The sequence below is a fragment of the Aspergillus piperis genome (genome assembly GCF_003184755.1).
Source record: "Aspergillus piperis CBS 112811 unplaced genomic scaffold BO85scaffold_3, whole genome shotgun sequence".
Lineage (NCBI taxonomy): Eukaryota > Fungi > Ascomycota > Eurotiomycetes > Eurotiales > Aspergillaceae > Aspergillus > Aspergillus piperis.
The window spans coordinates 115,228-132,779 of record NW_020291593.1 but is presented as its reverse complement, the minus strand read 5'-3'; the positions used below and the strand labels follow the sequence as shown (position 1 = coordinate 132,779).

Below are 17,552 nucleotides of genomic sequence, written 5' to 3'. Positions count from 1 at the left end.
TTTAACCAAATCCGATAAGCTGAAATGGACACAAGTCGATCAGTACTAATCACTTTTCAGAAGTGGCACTCCTGCATAACAGACGCAATCCATAAAGAGTCCATCCAATGGTTTGAAAATTTGAAGGGAAGGAGAAAAAAGCGGTAAAATGGGCATGGGAATATGGAAGAAGGACGCATCAGAAGAAGACAATAATAGTAAAGGATGGAAGACTAAGAGGCTTTAGTAGTTAATACTTACTGTGTAAGTAGTATGGGAAAATTGGCCCGAAAGGAATAAAAGAAGGTGGGGAGAAAAAGAATAAGAAAGGAAAGGTAGTAGATAGCAAAATAAAATAAAATCAAATAAATGAGGATGATGATTAAAAATAAAAAATATTGATGAGGAAAAAAAGAAAAGAGAAAAACGGGAAAACGGAAAAGGAAAAAGAAAAAGTTTTTTTGGGTTTTTTTTTTTTTTTTTTTTTTTTTTTTTTAAAAATAGAAAATTAAATAATAAAATAATTGGGGGGAAAAAAGGGAAAAAGGAAAAAAAAAAAGAAGAGAAAAAAGAGAAAGAAACCCTGTAGTATTAAAAGTAAAACTGGAAACACATATGCAAACATGGATGTTCCCCCGGCGCCAGCACGTCCATTCATTTAACAACATTAATATAATATTCCATGTTCATAGAATTACTCTAAATGTATTAGTCTATTTGGCTATTCTTACTATGATTGAATCATTAGTATTATTCTCCCTTGTTAGAGACTCGATCCACGATTACCCAGCAAACCCCCTACTCCACCTAGACGATGTTAAATGGGGAAGGTCGGAGCTTGCCAAAGACAGTCCGCCAGAAAAAATTTTGATGAGAAGCTCAGGGATCATTCTATTTCTACCCCTTTCTTCTTCATTCATTAAACTGGCTTGTCCTCCCTGAGCAATCCAGCATTCTGCAATACCCGCGGGATTCTTCTGTCTTCGTTTTCCTACACATCCTTCAACAAAAAAACAAACCAAAGAGATCGAATATCTGCCTCGAAACTCCAAGTGCAATTACCCCAAATGGCTGGAACAGCAAAACCTCCATCCTCTGCCGAAGTGCAAAATGCCTTAGCCCGCGCCAGAGACTCGGAGTCTGGTCCTGACGCTGCTACGATGGCTATACTCGATGGTTCCGTCAAGGGTCTATGGGAACGTATCAAGGCTGAGCCGGAATACGTGCTCAATCAAAAAGAATTCGCCTTGTTCAACTACTTCATATTACGCTATAAAAAGGAGCCTGCGTGTAAAAGAGCCGTGGAGCAGTTTTGGAACCATTATCGCGCAGACGAGGCCACCAACGGAAGCAAGAGTTAGTGACTGTAGTGCGCTCGTCAAATAGCCGTTCCTATGCCTACACCACCTTCAGGCTCAAGGCTCCGAGGGAGGGAGGGAGAGAGAGAGAGAGAATTGTGGGCGCCAAGCCATCATTGAGCTTGACAGTCGAATCAAGCAGATAATCTTGCGCTCAGAAGCAAAGCGCTCAGCAATTCCCCGTCAACGACCTCGTCGTCTCCTAAGACAAACAAGAAACTGAGATGTGACAGGAGGGCGATGGAGTGAACCTCGATGGCCGCAACATATGCATCTTGAGCCCTCTGAAATCCGTGATTCGGGGCAGTTCCAGTCACAGTTTTAATGTCCAGTCATTCTGTCGGGGTTCGATTGATTGACTATGCATTCTGATCCCCAAGGCCGAGCTGGTTGGTCCGATACCCGAGCGGACGAGCACACGGGTATAGCCGTCTCGACTGTATCCGTCAAAGACGACCGAACTGTCGAAAATTGCCAGTTTCAAACATTGGCATTTCATGCTCATTTACGTTGCGTATTTCATTTCTTGCCTATCTCCTGTGTGGTTTCTATGGAACAGATTTATCTTTTGTTTTATCTCTCTCTTTTTCCAATTGTCACTGTTTTTCTGCTCCGACTTTATCATGTCTTTCTTTCTTTCTTTCCTTTTTTTTTCCTCTTCCGCTCTTCGATCTGCTGCTTATTGAACAAGCTATGGGATCATTTCTAAAATAAATTGTTTCATCATCACAACTCAGGGAGAGATCATCACTGACCTGGACCCTCTCCTGTCCGTGCCCCGCACTTACCCCTACGGGGACTTCTAGGTCCCTCGGCTGACGTGTTTTCTCACGTACATAACCACCAGCAAGTGGTGCTGTTCTGAATTCTAACACGGTGAGCTGCGCCGGGGACCAGCACATAGGGCATCTTTCTGAAATGGAGTAGCCATTCCCAGGCTACTTCTGGGTGTACATTTAAAAGCTTACTCCTGGGGGGGAAGGAGGATGAGGAAAGGAGTTTGGGTGAGGGGGGAAGGAATAGAAATAAAAGCAAGGCACGTCTGCACTTTTACCACCACCAAGTCTTGACTCGGAAAGCGGAAAAAGAGATTTGTCGTTGGGAAACGGACTCTTCCGGAGGGCAGTTAGTTTACTTTACGTACCTTTGTTAACATGACACTAAGAGGCTCCCGCGTACGATAGCCATGCAGCTACACCTTAGATCCGCTGTAGTTCTGCACGAGGCCATAAGCACGAAAAGCCCTCACTACTGCACCTGAGCGCCAATGGTTTGCTAAAGGAAACTTATATACAAATTTGTAGGTACAGTAGTAGTAAGGTAGTCATGTAGAACATACTTTGTACTAATAAATGTTCTAAACTTAGAAGTATGGGTGAATATTACATAGCGAGACCTGGTAACGAAATATAAGCATGACTAGAAGTAGAATCGAAGGTGGAAAGTTGATGAACACAGAGAATACTATGCAACAATTAATTGCTTTTAAACTACTTAACTGGTAATGATGACGGCCCCTCCAAACTCTTTCAGGTTTTTCCCTTTTCCCTCACTCAAATTCAGCCCATGACCTCCTCTGGGGCGGGTTTTGGGTTTCCCTTGGCGCCCGCCCCCTCTTCCCCCCGGTCAAGTACCACACACTACAGTTATACACTATACCACCCCCGGTAAGTGGGGGCGGGGAGAGGGGGGAAAGCGGCCAACTGGGAAAAGAATTAAAAGAAATTGGCCGTAAATTGAACAAAAGAAATAAAATTAAACCAAAAATATAAATAAAATCTAAACGAATCGAGGAACTCCCGCTGTCCAGGTTGCATCCAAATCGGGCTCCCGCGCGGACAGGGTTCCGCAGGCCTTGTTAGTGGGTGAATGGGCACCAGTGGATTTCCGCGATCCGGTTACTTACGAGTAACTGGCTAACAGTATAAATTAGTCTGTACCTTAGTAGATTGCACCTACTAGCAACCTGGTATTGCGTAGTACCGGAAGTGCCTCTTGCTCTCCTTGATTGAATAAGAGCTACTACTCGCTGGTCCTATTAGGTCCCGAGCGGCTACCAACTACAGCAACTAGCTGGGTGTAGTACCTGGGTATCACATGTGGGTGGTTGCATCCTCAGCGGCTAAATGAATGGTGATACAAGCAAAATGTACCTAGTGTATGTGTTCGCTCTTAATTGTCAACAATGCCGGTAGTACTGGCTCAGGCACCATAGCTAACGTAGCCAGGGCCCTACGCGCGAGAGAAACTAGCTATAAATATCTGCCTACCATACGTGCTATGGAGCCCACTTATGATATTATCTAGCAATATCTACCTATATACATGCTATGCGCCCACGTCAATCGTTGAAGAATAAGCCGCCTAACCCTGCAGAACGAATCATGGGTATGTCCCGGACATGTCGAGTACGTAGGTGCAGACACGATAGCTTTGCCAGCAGAAAGTCCCTGAGCAATTTACTGCTAGGCAGGAAAGGCACCACCAAGATCCTCTGAGTGGGCCTAACAATAAATGTTTACTAAAGGGGCAAACGGGTAGAAGCAAGTATGAACCTGGTAATGTGGAAAGGTAATCGCAGGCACACAAGTCTAGTCTCGGTCCTAGCAGACTGGAATGATGTTTGCACGCTTGCCCGGCGCTACCCTTCATAGTCCGGCACTTTATGAATAAGATACACGGCTTCCAATACCTTCCTTATCTTGTTCCGATGCAAGGCGGCATGCTTCTGGCCTTGCCGTGACTGATTGACCTAGTTTCCCAAGCAATTGAAGCCTATCAGGATTGTCTGTTTCCAACTGAGAGGCCTCCCAAGTACATTAAGGTATTTCCCATTTGTCCCAAGAACTTACCGTAAGCCCCAAGATATCGTTGAAAACCGGTATGCTTTCCGCTACTACCCAGGCCAAAAACCATAGCGTCGCGCATACAGCGACCCAGGGATATTGCACCGAAGGAACGTGAGTGCATGGCATTCCTGCCGTGAAATATCCGCAAGTATATTGATTTCACCGCGACATGGGCGTTGACGACACCTGCTATCACGATCTGACCTATGCGATCAGTTGAACGACAAGGGAGCACGGCTTTGGTTGGGCTGCCTACCGTTGGGATTGCGATACCATATGCTATCTTCTTGAAAGAGTGGACTGACTGAATTGAGGGACGGGGAAGCAATATCCCTTCCACCCAATACATATAGTACGATAGCTGTCACTGTGTAGAGCGTCATCTCACTCACTTGCAATAACGCTAGTGCCCTTGGGTAGTCCTTCACATCCCGGAGCTCTGAAAAGAAGGCAAAGAAGGCAACATATCCAGCATACGCAAACACAGCGTTTGCAATTGCAACCATTATGTCGTGAAAAGTAGGCGGTAATGATGTCTGGATAGGGCTTGTCTTAGATGCTCCAACCATGCTAACCAAAACTACTCCGAGGACACTAGCAAAGCTGATTGAAGATAGAAATGACAGGCTTTCGAGACGTCGTGGAATGGTGAAGACGATTGAAAGCAATCCTCCAGCCACGGAAAATATAACTATACAGCCCGAGTAGCCGGTGAGAACGCTCACCATGATAGAGAAGGTCAGTATATGGCTAGCCATTATGAATGTGAAGAAGATAAGCTGAGCAGCGCCCAGGATTTCGAAACCAGTCCTTCCCCACAGTATGCTTCCGGCATCAGCCATGCTATGTGCCTGAGCATAGCGACGCTTGAACTCCCCAATGACTAGTCCTGTGTAGGTCGTCAGTACCCCGACGCCAATGATAACGGCAATTCCACTGCGGAAAGTTAGCTTGTGCAGGAATAATGGCTAGTTTCTCGGCTAAGGAACCCGTACGGGAAAAGATCCAATGTAGCTAGCACTTTGGGGAGAGCCAGAATTCCAAGAGAGATGGTCTCTGCTATCATGACTGGTATCTTCAGGACTCCATGTTGTAACATGCATGTTTCAACCCGAGATTACTCACGCATTCCAGCCTGCCTGGAGGTTAATTAGCTCCTAGTAGTTCTCAGAGACCGCCAGCGCACTCACCACCAAGTCAATGTCTTGTACTTCACCTCCAGCCCGGTCTCGTCTCCAACAAGATCCTCTCCCTCACAGTTACTGTGTGGCTGGGACATTCTAGTAGGACGGTCGCTCTCTGCCTTCCAGAATTCTAGGCTATTCTCACACGGCCATGAGGTCGCAACCCCGGAACGCCTCTGAAAAGCGTGTCATGTCATGATTCGGTGAGTGTACAGTATGGACTGTGACAAAGAGGTGAATATGTAATACCCTGGCGAAAGCCTCAAACGACGTTCAAAAATCGTACGTTCGTTGCAGGAAATCTGAACCTTTAAGCACTATTGCAATTTAGGGTAGAAGAAGGCTCATTCCCTGAGAAAAGTGGATAGAAATAAACTTGTCGAGCAGGCGTTCCTTCCACGACCAGTCCGCATTCATGAACTTGCCCGATCTGTTTCCTTCTGTTGTTGATAGTTCACCACCACATGCATTGAGTGCTCATGGCTTGACCATAACGCAGCTGGAGCCTTAGGCCTAGATGGTATATGTCTCCCCTATCTGACATGTTTCAGATTATTTCACTATATGATCCCACTTACTCCAAGGCAGGCCGAGTACATACATTATAGTATTGCCCGTCGGCGCCATTCTTAGGTATAGAGAAGCCGAGACATATCATCACTTTGGTTGAGAGAAAATTACACGAGGAAAATCTTTAACCAGACCCATCATACATTATGAAATCAAAGTAATACATCGAAAATATTTATACATAAGGCAACACTCTATAGCTCATGACACTTCTATTTGTTTGCCGGGGACTCGGGGTGTATCAGCTTGTTGGAATCTGACGAGGGAATGTCACTACTGAGCACATCCGCTGGGGGATCTAAAAGTTCATTAGTCAGGTCTGTCGCGAATGAGCTGTTCTAGCGCAGGGCTTACTCACCGGACCGAGCAAAGGCCTTTCTTTGTGCGATATCCAGATCCTTTACTCTACCCCCCTCGACATCCTCTCGCGTCATGCTCAGGAAAGCCTTTGGCAGACCCATAGAAGATAGAAACTGGACGCTTTCCTTCCATTCAGATTCTTTCCGGTTCTTATCCCACTTAAGCTCCTCACCCATGAGATCGATGATGTTAGGAAGGGCTTCGAGGGCTGCTTCGGCGTTCAAAAATGCCAGCCGGGTTCTGCGAGCAATGACATCGGTGGCAGTCTGTGCATATTCGTGGCGCACAGCATACCTGATTTCACCATCAACGAAGGGGTATAGCCTGGAGATGCGTTGGCCGCGGACAGGGAAGCGAGCATTTGTGGGGGAAGACAAAGCCGCAACCTGCCAGGCTCGGTCACCATATGATTCCGTTAGATGCTTAGCCACATCCACCTCGAGTCCGAAATGCTGGATGAGGTTGATGAAAAGGGTTTTGGAGAAGCCGTGGGCACCAATCAAGCGGACCTGGTGGGTTTGGCAAGATCCGTCAAGGACAGCACCGTCGGAGACCAAGCCACTGCCGCCAACACCACTGATATCCGGAGCGCCGGTTACACCGCGAGGCTTCAGGCCGAATACATTGATGGCCTCATCCACCGCCTCTTCAGCCATCTGCCGGTAAGTGGTCCACTTGCCACCAGCACAGGTCAGGAGTCCGGAGGGGGAGACAGTAATGAGATGGTTGCGGACCAGAGCCTCGGAACTCTTTACCTTAGGGTCACGCACCAACGGACGAATTCCAGCCCAGGCAGCAAGGACATCACTCCGCTCAATATTGATGTCTGGAGCCAAGTAATTGCGGACTTCGGAGATGATCCAATTGATATCCTTCTCAGAAGGCTGGGGCTGAGGGGTGATCTCGGTCGGCTGATCCGTTGTACCAGCAATGGTGTTCCCTTGCCAGGGAAGGAAGAAAATCACACGGCCGTCCGACGTGGATGGGTCAATAAGGCCCATATTTGAAGGGCTGTAATAGCCAGGTAAGATCACATGAACACCTGAGCTAGGGGCTACGATCTCCTTGATGCCGGGTTCATCCATATTTCTGATCGAGTCGGTAAAGGGGCCAGTTGCGTTTATGATACCTTTTGCCTTGATCGTGAACTCCTCCGCCTCTTGTCCATCTCTTCCGGGGATAAGATCCTTGACACGAGCGCCGTTCAGCTTCCCAGAGGAGTCCTTTTCCAGGCCAGTAACTTGCATGTGATTGACAACAGTGGCTCCGTACAACGCAGCTGTCATCGCCAGCGAAACATTCATTCGAGAGTCGTTGTGGGCACCATCTAGTAGACGCACCGTTAACGAGGGGTCATCTAAATGACGGGGGTAGGGTGGGGTAAAGAGATTGCATACCATAGTATACCATGGCTCCAAACAGGTTGTCCTTTCTTAACATAGGGAAGGCATCGATGGCCTTGCTCTTGGTGAGGAAGTAGGAGCTTTCGATGCCTTCAGACCCAGCCAAGTAGTCATAGAACTTTGTTCCCGCCCAGAAATAGGGTGCCTGCCACCATTTCTGTAGCGGGACCATGATAGGAAGCCAGCTAGACAGATGAGGGGCTGTGTTCAAAAAATACTTTCGCTCCCTCAGAGCCTCCTTGACTAGCTTGTACCTAAGGTAGAACGAGAGGCATTCAGTATATCACGGTCGACACGCAAACAAGAGATTGGAGAGGGACGGGGAAAAAAACTCACTGGTTGTAATCCAACTCCCAAACAGCCTTTTCCAGGTAACGAACACCACCGTGAACGAGTTTTGTGCTCTTGCTGCTTGTTCCAGCGCTGAAGTCGTCCCGCTCAACAATGGCAACCTTCAACCCTCGTGTGGCAGCATCAAGGGCAATTCCCGATCCAGTGGCACCACCGCCAATGACAAGCAGATCATACTCTTCTGAGTTGTCTCCACCGGAAGAGCGCTTTAAGTCTTGGATTTGCTCGAGGCGGGATTTGATATTGGGAAAGCTCGGAGGCACGAGCTTGCCTTCATGATAGCCCGGCGGCGGAACCGCGGGGGCTTCTGAACCAGGGATATTGCGGGGACGATAGGAGATGTAGAGAACTCCGGCTCCTGTGGCAGCCGCCAGCGATGTATAGAGCAGAGGTCGCAGAATCCTACGAGACTGGCGGGAGGCCATTGTACCCAGGGGGTCGAATGTTCAGAGAAAATAGGATCTGGCGAGCTAGAGCGAATTGGTGAATTGATGGTACTAGAGGGTGGGTTCCCTATAGCGCGCGCTGTATGTTCTATACTCAAAAAAAGCTCTGCACACACGCGCACACAAAAAGTCAGCCGGATATGGTCTCGAGAACTGCGGTGTAACCGATACGCAACAAGGTAGGCGGAGAATTGGAGCGGCATACCTTCCACGGAAAATTTTTGACTTGTGAGTGTCAATTGGGGGGGTAAAGGGCAAAAGAGAGATAGAAAAGAGAAACACGGGACACTTGCCCGAGGAAAAGTGGTAAGTGTAGAATCGGAGAAGGGGAGGAAAGAAACGGATTAGAATACTATACGTATATACTGACGTACGTATGAAGAGGAAGGCAATGAGGCAGGTACGAGATGAGAGGAGGAATGGGGAATGGGAATGGGATTTCGTGAGGAACGAGGAGGAGAGTAAAGAAGAGAGAGGAGAGGGCGAGGTTAAGGATGCGAGGGATGTAGGAATGCCGGATCAGCTGCCAAGTTCGAATGGTTTCTTGTACGGGGGAAAGGAATGGGAATGAATTAGTATTTACATACTCTACAGGCCTAATTCAGGGCCGGGTAACCTTCCACCTTCTGGAATTTGGGGGAGGCTGCGTCATGAGCTCAATCCGGGAAGGAGCTGGATTGGAAGGAGAAAATAATGGGGGCGGGTCGCTATGACGGTGTCGCAGCGTCAATCAGGAATGTCCCACCAATCAGCATCTCGGCAGCCCCGGGCGTGGATGGGCCTGATCACTGATTTGCCTGCCGCGCCCGAACTCCGGAACCGCATGTGACCAGAAAAGATTTTGTCTCTTCTGTAAATGTTCCCTTGGGGGGAAAGGAACCGATCCACTTGGGTCTTTTTATGGCTTCCAGACTCGCGGTCTATCAGGTTTTACCCTATCTAGATAGTCCTTACTATTGTCAACATCCACCTTGTTCCTATTTCTTTCTTTATCCTCCTTCCCCCCCTCCTCCCCTTAGTTGACCTACTCCCCTTTTTACCTTCCCTCTTCTCCATAGTCTGAAATTGCGGAGGGCGGAGTAGCTATCAGTTGATTCTTTTAGAATTTAATTCTAGATCGTTTATTGATTTCTTGTTTATTCACTTATTGCACAGAAAGATATATACAATGAATACTCTTTTTTAAAGGTAAAAGCAGAAATGAAAAGAATAGGAAAGAAGAAAGGAATTGGCCTGGGGTTACTAATGGAGCAACCTACCTAGGAACGGGGGATCAGGATTAGTACAATCATTCGCAGTGCGGACTACCTATCTAGGTAAGTCAAACTAGTGTTTTTGGAAATCACGCGACCTATCCACGTTTTCATTGCGGATCTTCTGTCTATTCTAGGATACCTAGACCTGTCTAAAGTTTTCTGTGCTGGCACAATGATCATCCCTGGTTGGATCTCAACTTTTATATGTGTACAATACATACAGTAGGTGCCACATAACACAACAGCATATATACATACTACCTGCTAGTTATTGCATCGTATTGCAAAACGAAAGTATGGGAGAAGGACAATATCAATCAACCGCATATAAGATTTGGTTGTGCTAACTGCTTACTTGGCTTATTATCTATACAGTGTTTCTCTTTATGCGATGCTTTCTACAATACTAAGACAGGAAAGGGGGAGTGAAGGAGTGAATGATAATGATCATTCATCGTTGTCTAAGTACAGCAGTCAACAAAGAAAGGGTTAAGTGTCCTTGTTTGTCGGGGTTCATTTACTCCACTTGCCCAGCCCAGCCCAGACCCTGAGCGGGTATAGACTGAATACATACTGTACTGTACATATACTCATAACATACTTTGAAATAACATAATTTGATAGTTATCTAAAGGACTTTGTAGTAACATTGGAATATTATGTAATCAAGTATACTTTTTTCGATTGATGTACTGTGAACAACTGGGCATAGATTAGTAGAGCGTCGCCGGTGGTCACACACTCCCCACCTGAATGGCGTAATCCCTAATATTTTGGTGGATGCGCTCGGGTAAGTAGGCACCTTGGAGATGAATGCGCTTCCCTCGCTTTTCCATGGAAGCAAGCGGGACTTGATTTCTTGGTTGGGGGTGTACATAAACTAGATATATTTCACCTGCTATGCGAGTGCGAGTCCCACCGCCCTACGTCAACCTTCCCAGTCCTTGACAGTGTCTAAACTCCGCACCCGACTAGATCAGTTTTGTACTGTGACCATGCTTCCCCTTCCATCCAGCTTTTCGTGTCGATCATGATAGAATCCTCCGCTCCGCTATACCTCTTCCTATTCTTTTGGTGGAGCGCGCAGTGATTCAATGCGACCGGTCAGCCAGTTTACCAACCCAAACATCCACCTGATTTTCCCGATCGGCTTGGAGAGTGGGTCAAAGGCCGTCGCATTTGTCTGTGCATAAGTAGAAAGTAAATAGACTAGTAGTAGTAGACTACTAGATATCTCACACCCACTGCATTTATTTTTGTCTCCGCAAATAACTCCCGCTGCCAAGGAGGACTCATGCAATCTAGTCTTCAATAGACCCTGTCCCTTCTTCATCGGTCAGTAGCAACTCCGTACTTAAAGCCACACCATCAATCATCCAGTAATCCAGTAATCCAGTTAAGTTCTCCTTTCTTCTGAAGCACATGACCGTACTCATATCGACCTATACTTTTTTCCCTTGTTTTTTCTTCTTCTTTTTTTTCTTGGCATCAGATAAGACGATGTTTCTTGTCCAGAAATACACCTTTGAAATGTTGTGGACAAAAAAAAATGATGTCCAATTCTTGTGGAGATAGAGACAAATAGATGCGAGCATTAGAGAAGAAGGCAGCCAATGAGAGTAGGGAAAGAAAAGTGAAGAAAGGGGTGAGGGAAGAAGAGAAGGAAGATATACTAATTCATATCCTCAAACCTACAATTGATAAGGAGTAGTAGTATATTCAGTCAAAACACTGTCCTCTCATGTTCTGAAATGAACTTGTACAAGACTTAAATCGACAAAACAATGGCTTGGCAATGCTAGGCCGCCCACTGCGTGGCGGTACATTCTGCTTTATATGGACAAGTATAATCACGGCCAACCTCCGATATCAAAGTTAAGTAATAACTACTAGTAAACATCTACCGCAGTTGGTACAAAGGAAGGCCAGATCTATGCCTAAACTACCATGACAGCAACCGAGGTCCATGTCCCAAGGGATATAGAGTATATCGACTGTATTGACCTTGAGAAGCGGAAACGTTCCGGCTGCGGAATCTTCTCGGTTGCTTCCACTCCTCCCTTGACTCCCAGCCCCAGGTTTTTGGACACCGGAACCTGGGGTAGAATTAAGTTAGCTACCAATGTCCCTCACTTCCTGGTGACGGAAATGTTCCTTCCTGTGAGAGGGGAGGGATGGCGACTCCGGGACGTATCACACGTGCACCAAGGCATATGATGCTGCGTTATATTCAGTCGACTTGCCCAGCGTCAGCTTAACATCTTCCTTACCTACTTGGCTACTATATCAAGAAGCAAAATCACATTTCGTCCATCATGGCCATCGCCGCGGTTCTTTCATTCCTACAGCAAAGCATTCTCGAATCTCCGTTGCAGTCATTGGCCGCAACCGCCTTCATTGTCCCAATAGTCTATATTATCATCAACGAATTTATTCGAGCTTCCGCCCGAGTACCTGGTCTTAAAGGCCCCCGTGGTCTTCCTCTGATCGGAAACCTTGCTCAAATTCGAAAAAATGCCGCCGAACAATATCGCATATGGTCTAAAACGCACGGGCCCGTTTATCAAATCCAGCTGGGAAATATCCCAGTTGTTGTCGTGAATTCGGCGGCGGCGGCAAAGGTTCTTTTTGGACACAATGCACAAGCTCTGAGTTCAAGACCGGAATTCTATACTTTCCACAAGGTAAGCTCCAGGCAGCATGCTTCCCTAGGCTTTCTCTATCGTTGCTTCCATTTCTTTCCTTTGTCAGTGGATTATAGCTCACAATCATGCATCAGATTGTATCAAATACTGCTGGCACAACAATCGGGACTTCCCCATATAGTGAGTCACTTAAGAGACGCAGAAAAGGTGCCGCTTCAGCCCTCAATCGTCCTTCTGTAGAATCATACATCTCGCACCTAGATGTCGAGTCCAGATCTTTCGTGGATGAGCTCTACAGGTATGGCAATGGTGGCGAAAAACCAGTGGATCCTATGCCAATGATCCAGCGTCTAAGCTTGAGTTTGTCCTTGACTCTCAATTGGGGCGTACGTGTGGCCTCTCAAGAAGAAGACCTATTTGCCGAGATCACCCACGTCGAGGAAGAGATCAGCAAGTTCAGAAGCACCACTGGCAACCTGCAGGACTACATTCCTCTTTTACGACTGAACCCCTTCAATAGCAACTCAAAAGTTGCCAAAGAAATGAGGGATCGACGTGATCGGTATCTCACCGCTCTAAACCGAGACTTGGATGACCGCATGGAGAAAGGCATTCATAAACCATGCATCCAGGCAAACGTTATTCTCGACAAAGAGGCAAAACTGAACTCCGAAGAGCTCATATCAATCAGCTTGACCATGCTTTCTGGAGGTCTCGACACAGTCACGACCCTTGTGGCTTGGAGTATTGGCCTTCTTTCCCAGCGGCCTGATATCCAGGAGAAGGCCGCAAACGCGATACAAGATATGTATGGGCATGACCAGCCCTTGTGTGACCCCATGGATGATCAGAAATGTGCCTACGTTGCAGCCCTGGTTAGAGAATGCCTAAGGTACAGCTTGAGAACTGGACCCCAAGCTCAGAGGTTCGGTACGCTAAGTGGTTATATACAGGTATTTTACAGTCCTTCGTCTCGCGCTTCCCCGGACTTCGATTAGAGACGTGGTGTACAATGGAATAGTGATCCCTAAGGGCACAGTATTCTTCTTGAACTCCTGGGCCTGCAACATGGGTAAGTTGTCGCTCGATGAAAGATCGTAATACCTTGCAATTATCGGCTAATGCATCATCACGTAGACCCCGAAGTCTGGAGCGACCCCGAGGAGTTCCGGCCTGAAAGATGGCTCGAGCAACCAGACGCTCCTCTTTTCACCTATGGCATGGGCTATCGCATGTGCGCTGGCTCACTACTCGCGAACCGTGAACTTTATCTTGTCTTCATGCGCACACTAAATGGTTTCCGAATCGAGCCACTTGGTGAGACTGACTGGCATCCTGTTCGGGGCAATTCAGACCCTACAAGTCTCGTGGCAATCCCCCAAAAGTATAAGGTTCGATTCGTTCCAAGAGATGAAAAAGCACTCGCTACAGCACTGGGCCGGTAATTGGCAAATCTGATTTACGGTCTGTATTGGGAGGGTGAAGCGAAGAACTGATGTTGTGTATGATCTTTATACTGGACGGAAGCTGGGTATAGTAATTAGCTTGTGCCTCTGAACCTCGGTACACTACGAAGGGGAGAATGCTCACCTCAGTGGAGATGCTAGGAACATCAGTCGGGCTTGATTATTCTATAGCGATCCCCTATGTCCGGGCATTTCCTTCAATTCCTCCGAATTGTGGACCATGTAGGGTTGTAGCTTAGCAATACTCCTGTTGGAGTTATCGCAGATTATGCTTGGTGTCGTCGCCATACGCATGCGATGACAGCTTACGATAGTTGCAATTGAAGGACATAAAACCGGGCTTCTGCTCCGATCTGCCGCGGATCGGCACCTTGATGCTATTGTATGACTTTCATTTCTGGTCCCACTTACTTTCCATCACTGTCTCCCCTATGTACTTTCCTCCTCTGGCCCATCCCACCCCTTGCCCGTCATTGCTTATTCCCTCTCCCACTACCTTCCCTTCCTTTCAATGCCTGACTGATTTCTGTGCTTCCTCACGCCGAATGCCACACTGCAGGCTTATTTGGGTATGCATGTTGCCCAGGAAGACCTGATGGTATAATTAATGCTGGGTATATAGCTCTCGTAACAAAAAAGATATGACAATCAATGAACGGTTCTCTTGGGAATGGGAGGTGATACTGGATTAGGCTGTTGAAGTGCGAGGGGTCCGTGGGTTTTGTCCACAATAGCCACCAATGCTTTGATACAATGGTGCCCATGGAGAATAGATCTCGGGAATAGATGTCTATGAGGGCTGTAATCATACGGCGCTAAGATGCGAAACGTCTTTTCAAGTCACGGACGTGGTCGAAGCTGCATGCATAATCCCGTAACTCGTTTTTGAATTGACTTGCTACCACGAGGGACCGTGATGAGCTGCTCTTGACCGACGACAGTGATGTCTGCGAAGAAGATGGCGATAGTACCCTTTTGGGGTATTGGGAACCAGGTGATCCCGCTGGCGCCGTTCCCATTGTTGCGAGGGATCCGGTCACAGAACGCCCAGCTTGGCTGGGGGCCCTAGTTGGTTGTGGACACACGATCGCATGAGGTGCTGTCGCCTCCTTCGAGACGGCGTCCAGCTCAGCCAGCCTGCAGGCTTGGGAGCAATATGGTTCCCCTAGGGTCTGACGGTCACAAGCAAGGCAGAAGTCAAGCGACCATTCAGTTGCCATATTGACCGGTCCTCACAAAGAGGCCACAGAAGGGGATGGCGTTGGGGACAAGGTGGAAGAACTTTGTATATATGGGCTGTGGAGTAACTCAAAACAGGACTAGGGACTGTTGTCCCGATGACATGTCACCAAATATGGGGTAATCGAATGCGCTTCGAATAGTGATATTTGAGGGTTGCTAGTCGGCCTCTTGTTCCGTGAATGAGAATGGTTACTACTGCCGATAATGCTTTTTCTTTTTGGTTAGCATTGAGTGACTTCCTGTTCGAGTGGGGGGAGAGCGTGAGAAGAGCTAGCAGATGTGATGGAAAATTGGTGTGGAAGTTCATTATATATGAAAAGGTTAAGGCCATCACACCATAATAATCCACTTCGGTCTCATTCTTGCGAAACAGGAGGGTCACGCAAGGCCACCCCACTAGCAAAGGGACCTACCCAAGGATATGAGGGTAGATCCAAGCCGGTGGATCCAGATCTATGTCAGATGACAACCGATGAGATATCTGAGGTGAATGGTAGGGTTATTGTTGTGATGGAATGGGAAGGGATACGGAACGGGTTCTTCATCCAGTGTGTTGTAGCATAGCCTCCAGGTCACCCAGTCCGCACAGGGCCAAGTCAGACGTAAAGAACGGGGAACTATTTTGGGGGGGGGGGGACTGGCGTTTACATATTAGTATATTATATATATCTATATGGGTAGCCAAATGCCCCAAAGACGCCAGTGACATGCACACAGCCCCTTTAGGGGAAAGAGGGGGGAGCATGGCCCAATCTCCAGGAGGCACGGCGTTGTAGGGTTTACGGGTAGATTGTCGATACTAGTTCTCTACCCAAAACTTATCCCCAATAGAGCATACCTATGATGTATATGATAAATGGTATCTCTTGAAAGTCTCTGGTATATCGTAAAATGCTAACTAGTATGTGCCACTCACCACTGTACCACAATGTAAATCATTGTAAGCAAGTTACTATATTAACTTGACTACCGCTGCTACTGCTGCTGCTGCTGTTACTGTTACCGTAACAAGGTAAGTATTAAGTATTTATCGACTCTCGAGGATACCTATTATTATTATTATTATGATCATTATCATGTTTAAGGCAGGCCAAGTGGAGTAAAAAGAGGGGGTGACCGGTGGCTAACCTTTTGCCCCATCCCTTCCTAGTTGCAGTAGTCTATTGCCTATCTTGGCCTAGTTGGCTTTTACCTGCACGGCTGCTGGTGGCCCCAGCGCATTCTAATTCGAGCACCTGCTGTAGTCACTGGTCAATCTACACCAAACGGCACTTATGGTTGGACCATCGGATAATACATTCCTTCGAGGTCACTGTGGTGGTGGTCATGCTCACAACGTCAGCAGCTCCTCCCACAATTATCCTTGCTGTACAATAACTGACTAGTATTGCTCCGTGATGGTACTCAGTGGTTATGGGAAGATATTATATCACTCGTATATACATACACCCATAGGATCTTGCTGGGATTGTCACCAGCAATGAGCCGGCCCGCGTATGTCAAGACATAGGAGTAGCTATACTGTCTTGCCTGTAAACGGTAGGCTACATGAGATATGTATGCCGACAGAGGGTGTATTGGCGTGGCAGCAGGGAGTCAAATCCATACAATTGCAGACACAACATCATTTCTTGCCTTCTCCGCCCTACCCGCCCATTGCGTACAGAGTCTCTGCACATGGCAGCAGCAGGCGTCGAACCTACTTGGTTTATTTAAGACCACCCCGTAGTTTGCCCGTGTGAGAACAAGCTGGAATGTCCTGCGACGCAACCTCTTGGTCACCCCCTACCCCCCGACCCCAGCCAACACGATGTCTTTCGATCACATCGCAAATTTAAAGGGTACATCAGATGGCATGGCAATGCTAAGTATGAAAGTGTCGTATTCATTTTATCAGTCCTGACCTATTTGAATCATCCAAGCAGCAAGTGTATCGATTGATATCCTATTGTTAAGCTGTGTCGTAATATTAGCCAGGGTATAGAGTTTGCCTCTTCTACGGGGGGCTGAGAATCTTGTATACTGGTGACCAGGGACTGTGTACCTTGGAGCCAGGCGATGGATAGATACAATTAAGACACCAATAGCAACTTCTATCTAACGGTTCTTAAGCCCCAATGGATGTGTAGGAACACACGTGTGGGCTTGGTGTCATTGAAGCATTATTCCAGTGCCTTCGTGCAAAATTTCATCGAGTGTTGAGGACTCATGAGGGCGTGTGTATGCGTCTATTACTATACATGGAGAGTCACATTCCCATTGCCGATTGATTAACGAGAAGGAAATAAAAATAAAAAAGGCAAAAATGGAGCTGCGGGGAATCGAACCCCGGACCTCTCCCATGCTAAGGGAATATTATACCACTAAACCACAGCCCCATCTTATACATACTCAGCTTGTTTTTTAGTTATATGAGGTATTTCATTCTGCTGCAGAAAGTTAC

General features: G+C 47.2%; 7 protein-coding genes and 1 non-coding gene across 8 annotated transcripts; 3 read left to right on the top strand and 5 right to left on the bottom strand.

Moving 5' to 3' along the window:
- Positions 1–460: 460 nt before the first annotated feature.
- Positions 461–1,101, top strand: BO85DRAFT_177390 (uncharacterized protein). Its single transcript, XM_025654331.1, has one exon. The coding sequence runs from the start codon at positions 595–597 to the stop codon at positions 919–921; it is 327 nt and encodes a 108-aa protein (XP_025518706.1). The 5' UTR covers positions 461–594; the 3' UTR covers positions 922–1,101.
- BO85DRAFT_364912 (uncharacterized protein) lies at positions 1,047–1,340 on the top strand (the record flags this gene model as incomplete). Its single annotated transcript, XM_025655718.1, has 1 exon — positions 1,047–1,340. The coding sequence occupies one exon, from the start codon at positions 1,047–1,049 to the stop codon at positions 1,338–1,340; it is 294 nt and encodes a 97-aa protein (XP_025518705.1).
- A 2,303-nt stretch (positions 1,341–3,643) lies between these two features.
- Positions 3,644–5,465, bottom strand: BO85DRAFT_517034 (uncharacterized protein; the record flags this gene model as incomplete). The annotated part of the gene is made up of 5 exons (XM_025664882.1): positions 3,644–4,390; positions 4,443–5,122; positions 5,182–5,254; positions 5,312–5,325; positions 5,377–5,465. The coding sequence occupies 5 exons, from the start codon at positions 5,463–5,465 to the stop codon at positions 4,116–4,118; spliced, it is 1,131 nt and encodes a 376-aa protein (XP_025518704.1). The 3' UTR covers positions 3,644–4,115.
- A 323-nt stretch (positions 5,466–5,788) lies between these two features.
- On the bottom strand, positions 5,789–8,727 carry BO85DRAFT_177285 (glycerol-3-phosphate dehydrogenase GUT2). Its single transcript, XM_025654330.1, has 5 exons — positions 8,706–8,727; positions 8,040–8,606; positions 7,698–7,957; positions 6,299–7,627; positions 5,789–6,238 (listed from the first exon to the last, which is right to left on the bottom strand). The coding sequence occupies exons 2-5, from the start codon at positions 8,477–8,479 to the stop codon at positions 6,153–6,155; spliced, it is 2,115 nt and encodes a 704-aa protein (XP_025518703.1). The 5' UTR covers positions 8,480–8,606; positions 8,706–8,727; the 3' UTR covers positions 5,789–6,152.
- Positions 8,728–9,226: 499 nt separating this feature from the next.
- Positions 9,227–9,556, bottom strand: BO85DRAFT_456480 (uncharacterized protein; the record flags this gene model as incomplete). The annotated part of the gene is made up of 2 exons (XM_025661448.1): positions 9,227–9,420; positions 9,529–9,556. The coding sequence occupies 2 exons, from the start codon at positions 9,554–9,556 to the stop codon at positions 9,227–9,229; spliced, it is 222 nt and encodes a 73-aa protein (XP_025518702.1).
- A 2,515-nt stretch (positions 9,557–12,071) lies between these two features.
- Positions 12,072–13,846, top strand: BO85DRAFT_466230 (cytochrome P450 phenylacetate hydroxylase; the record flags this gene model as incomplete). The annotated part of the gene is made up of 4 exons (XM_025662119.1): positions 12,072–12,440; positions 12,536–13,293; positions 13,355–13,473; positions 13,539–13,846. 4 exons carry the CDS (start codon positions 12,072–12,074, stop codon positions 13,844–13,846), a joined length of 1,554 nt encoding a protein of 517 aa, XP_025518701.1.
- Positions 13,847–14,509: 663 nt separating this feature from the next.
- Positions 14,510–15,560, bottom strand: BO85DRAFT_445938 (uncharacterized protein). The gene has a single exon (XM_025659383.1). It carries the CDS (start codon positions 15,085–15,087, stop codon positions 14,683–14,685), a length of 405 nt encoding a protein of 134 aa, XP_025518700.1. The 5' UTR covers positions 15,088–15,560; the 3' UTR covers positions 14,510–14,682.
- Positions 15,561–17,415: 1,855 nt separating this feature from the next.
- BO85DRAFT_t52 lies at positions 17,416–17,487 on the bottom strand. Its single transcript has one exon. It is a non-coding gene; the product is annotated as a tRNA-Ala (tRNA).
- Between the last annotated feature and the right edge of the window lie 65 nt (positions 17,488–17,552).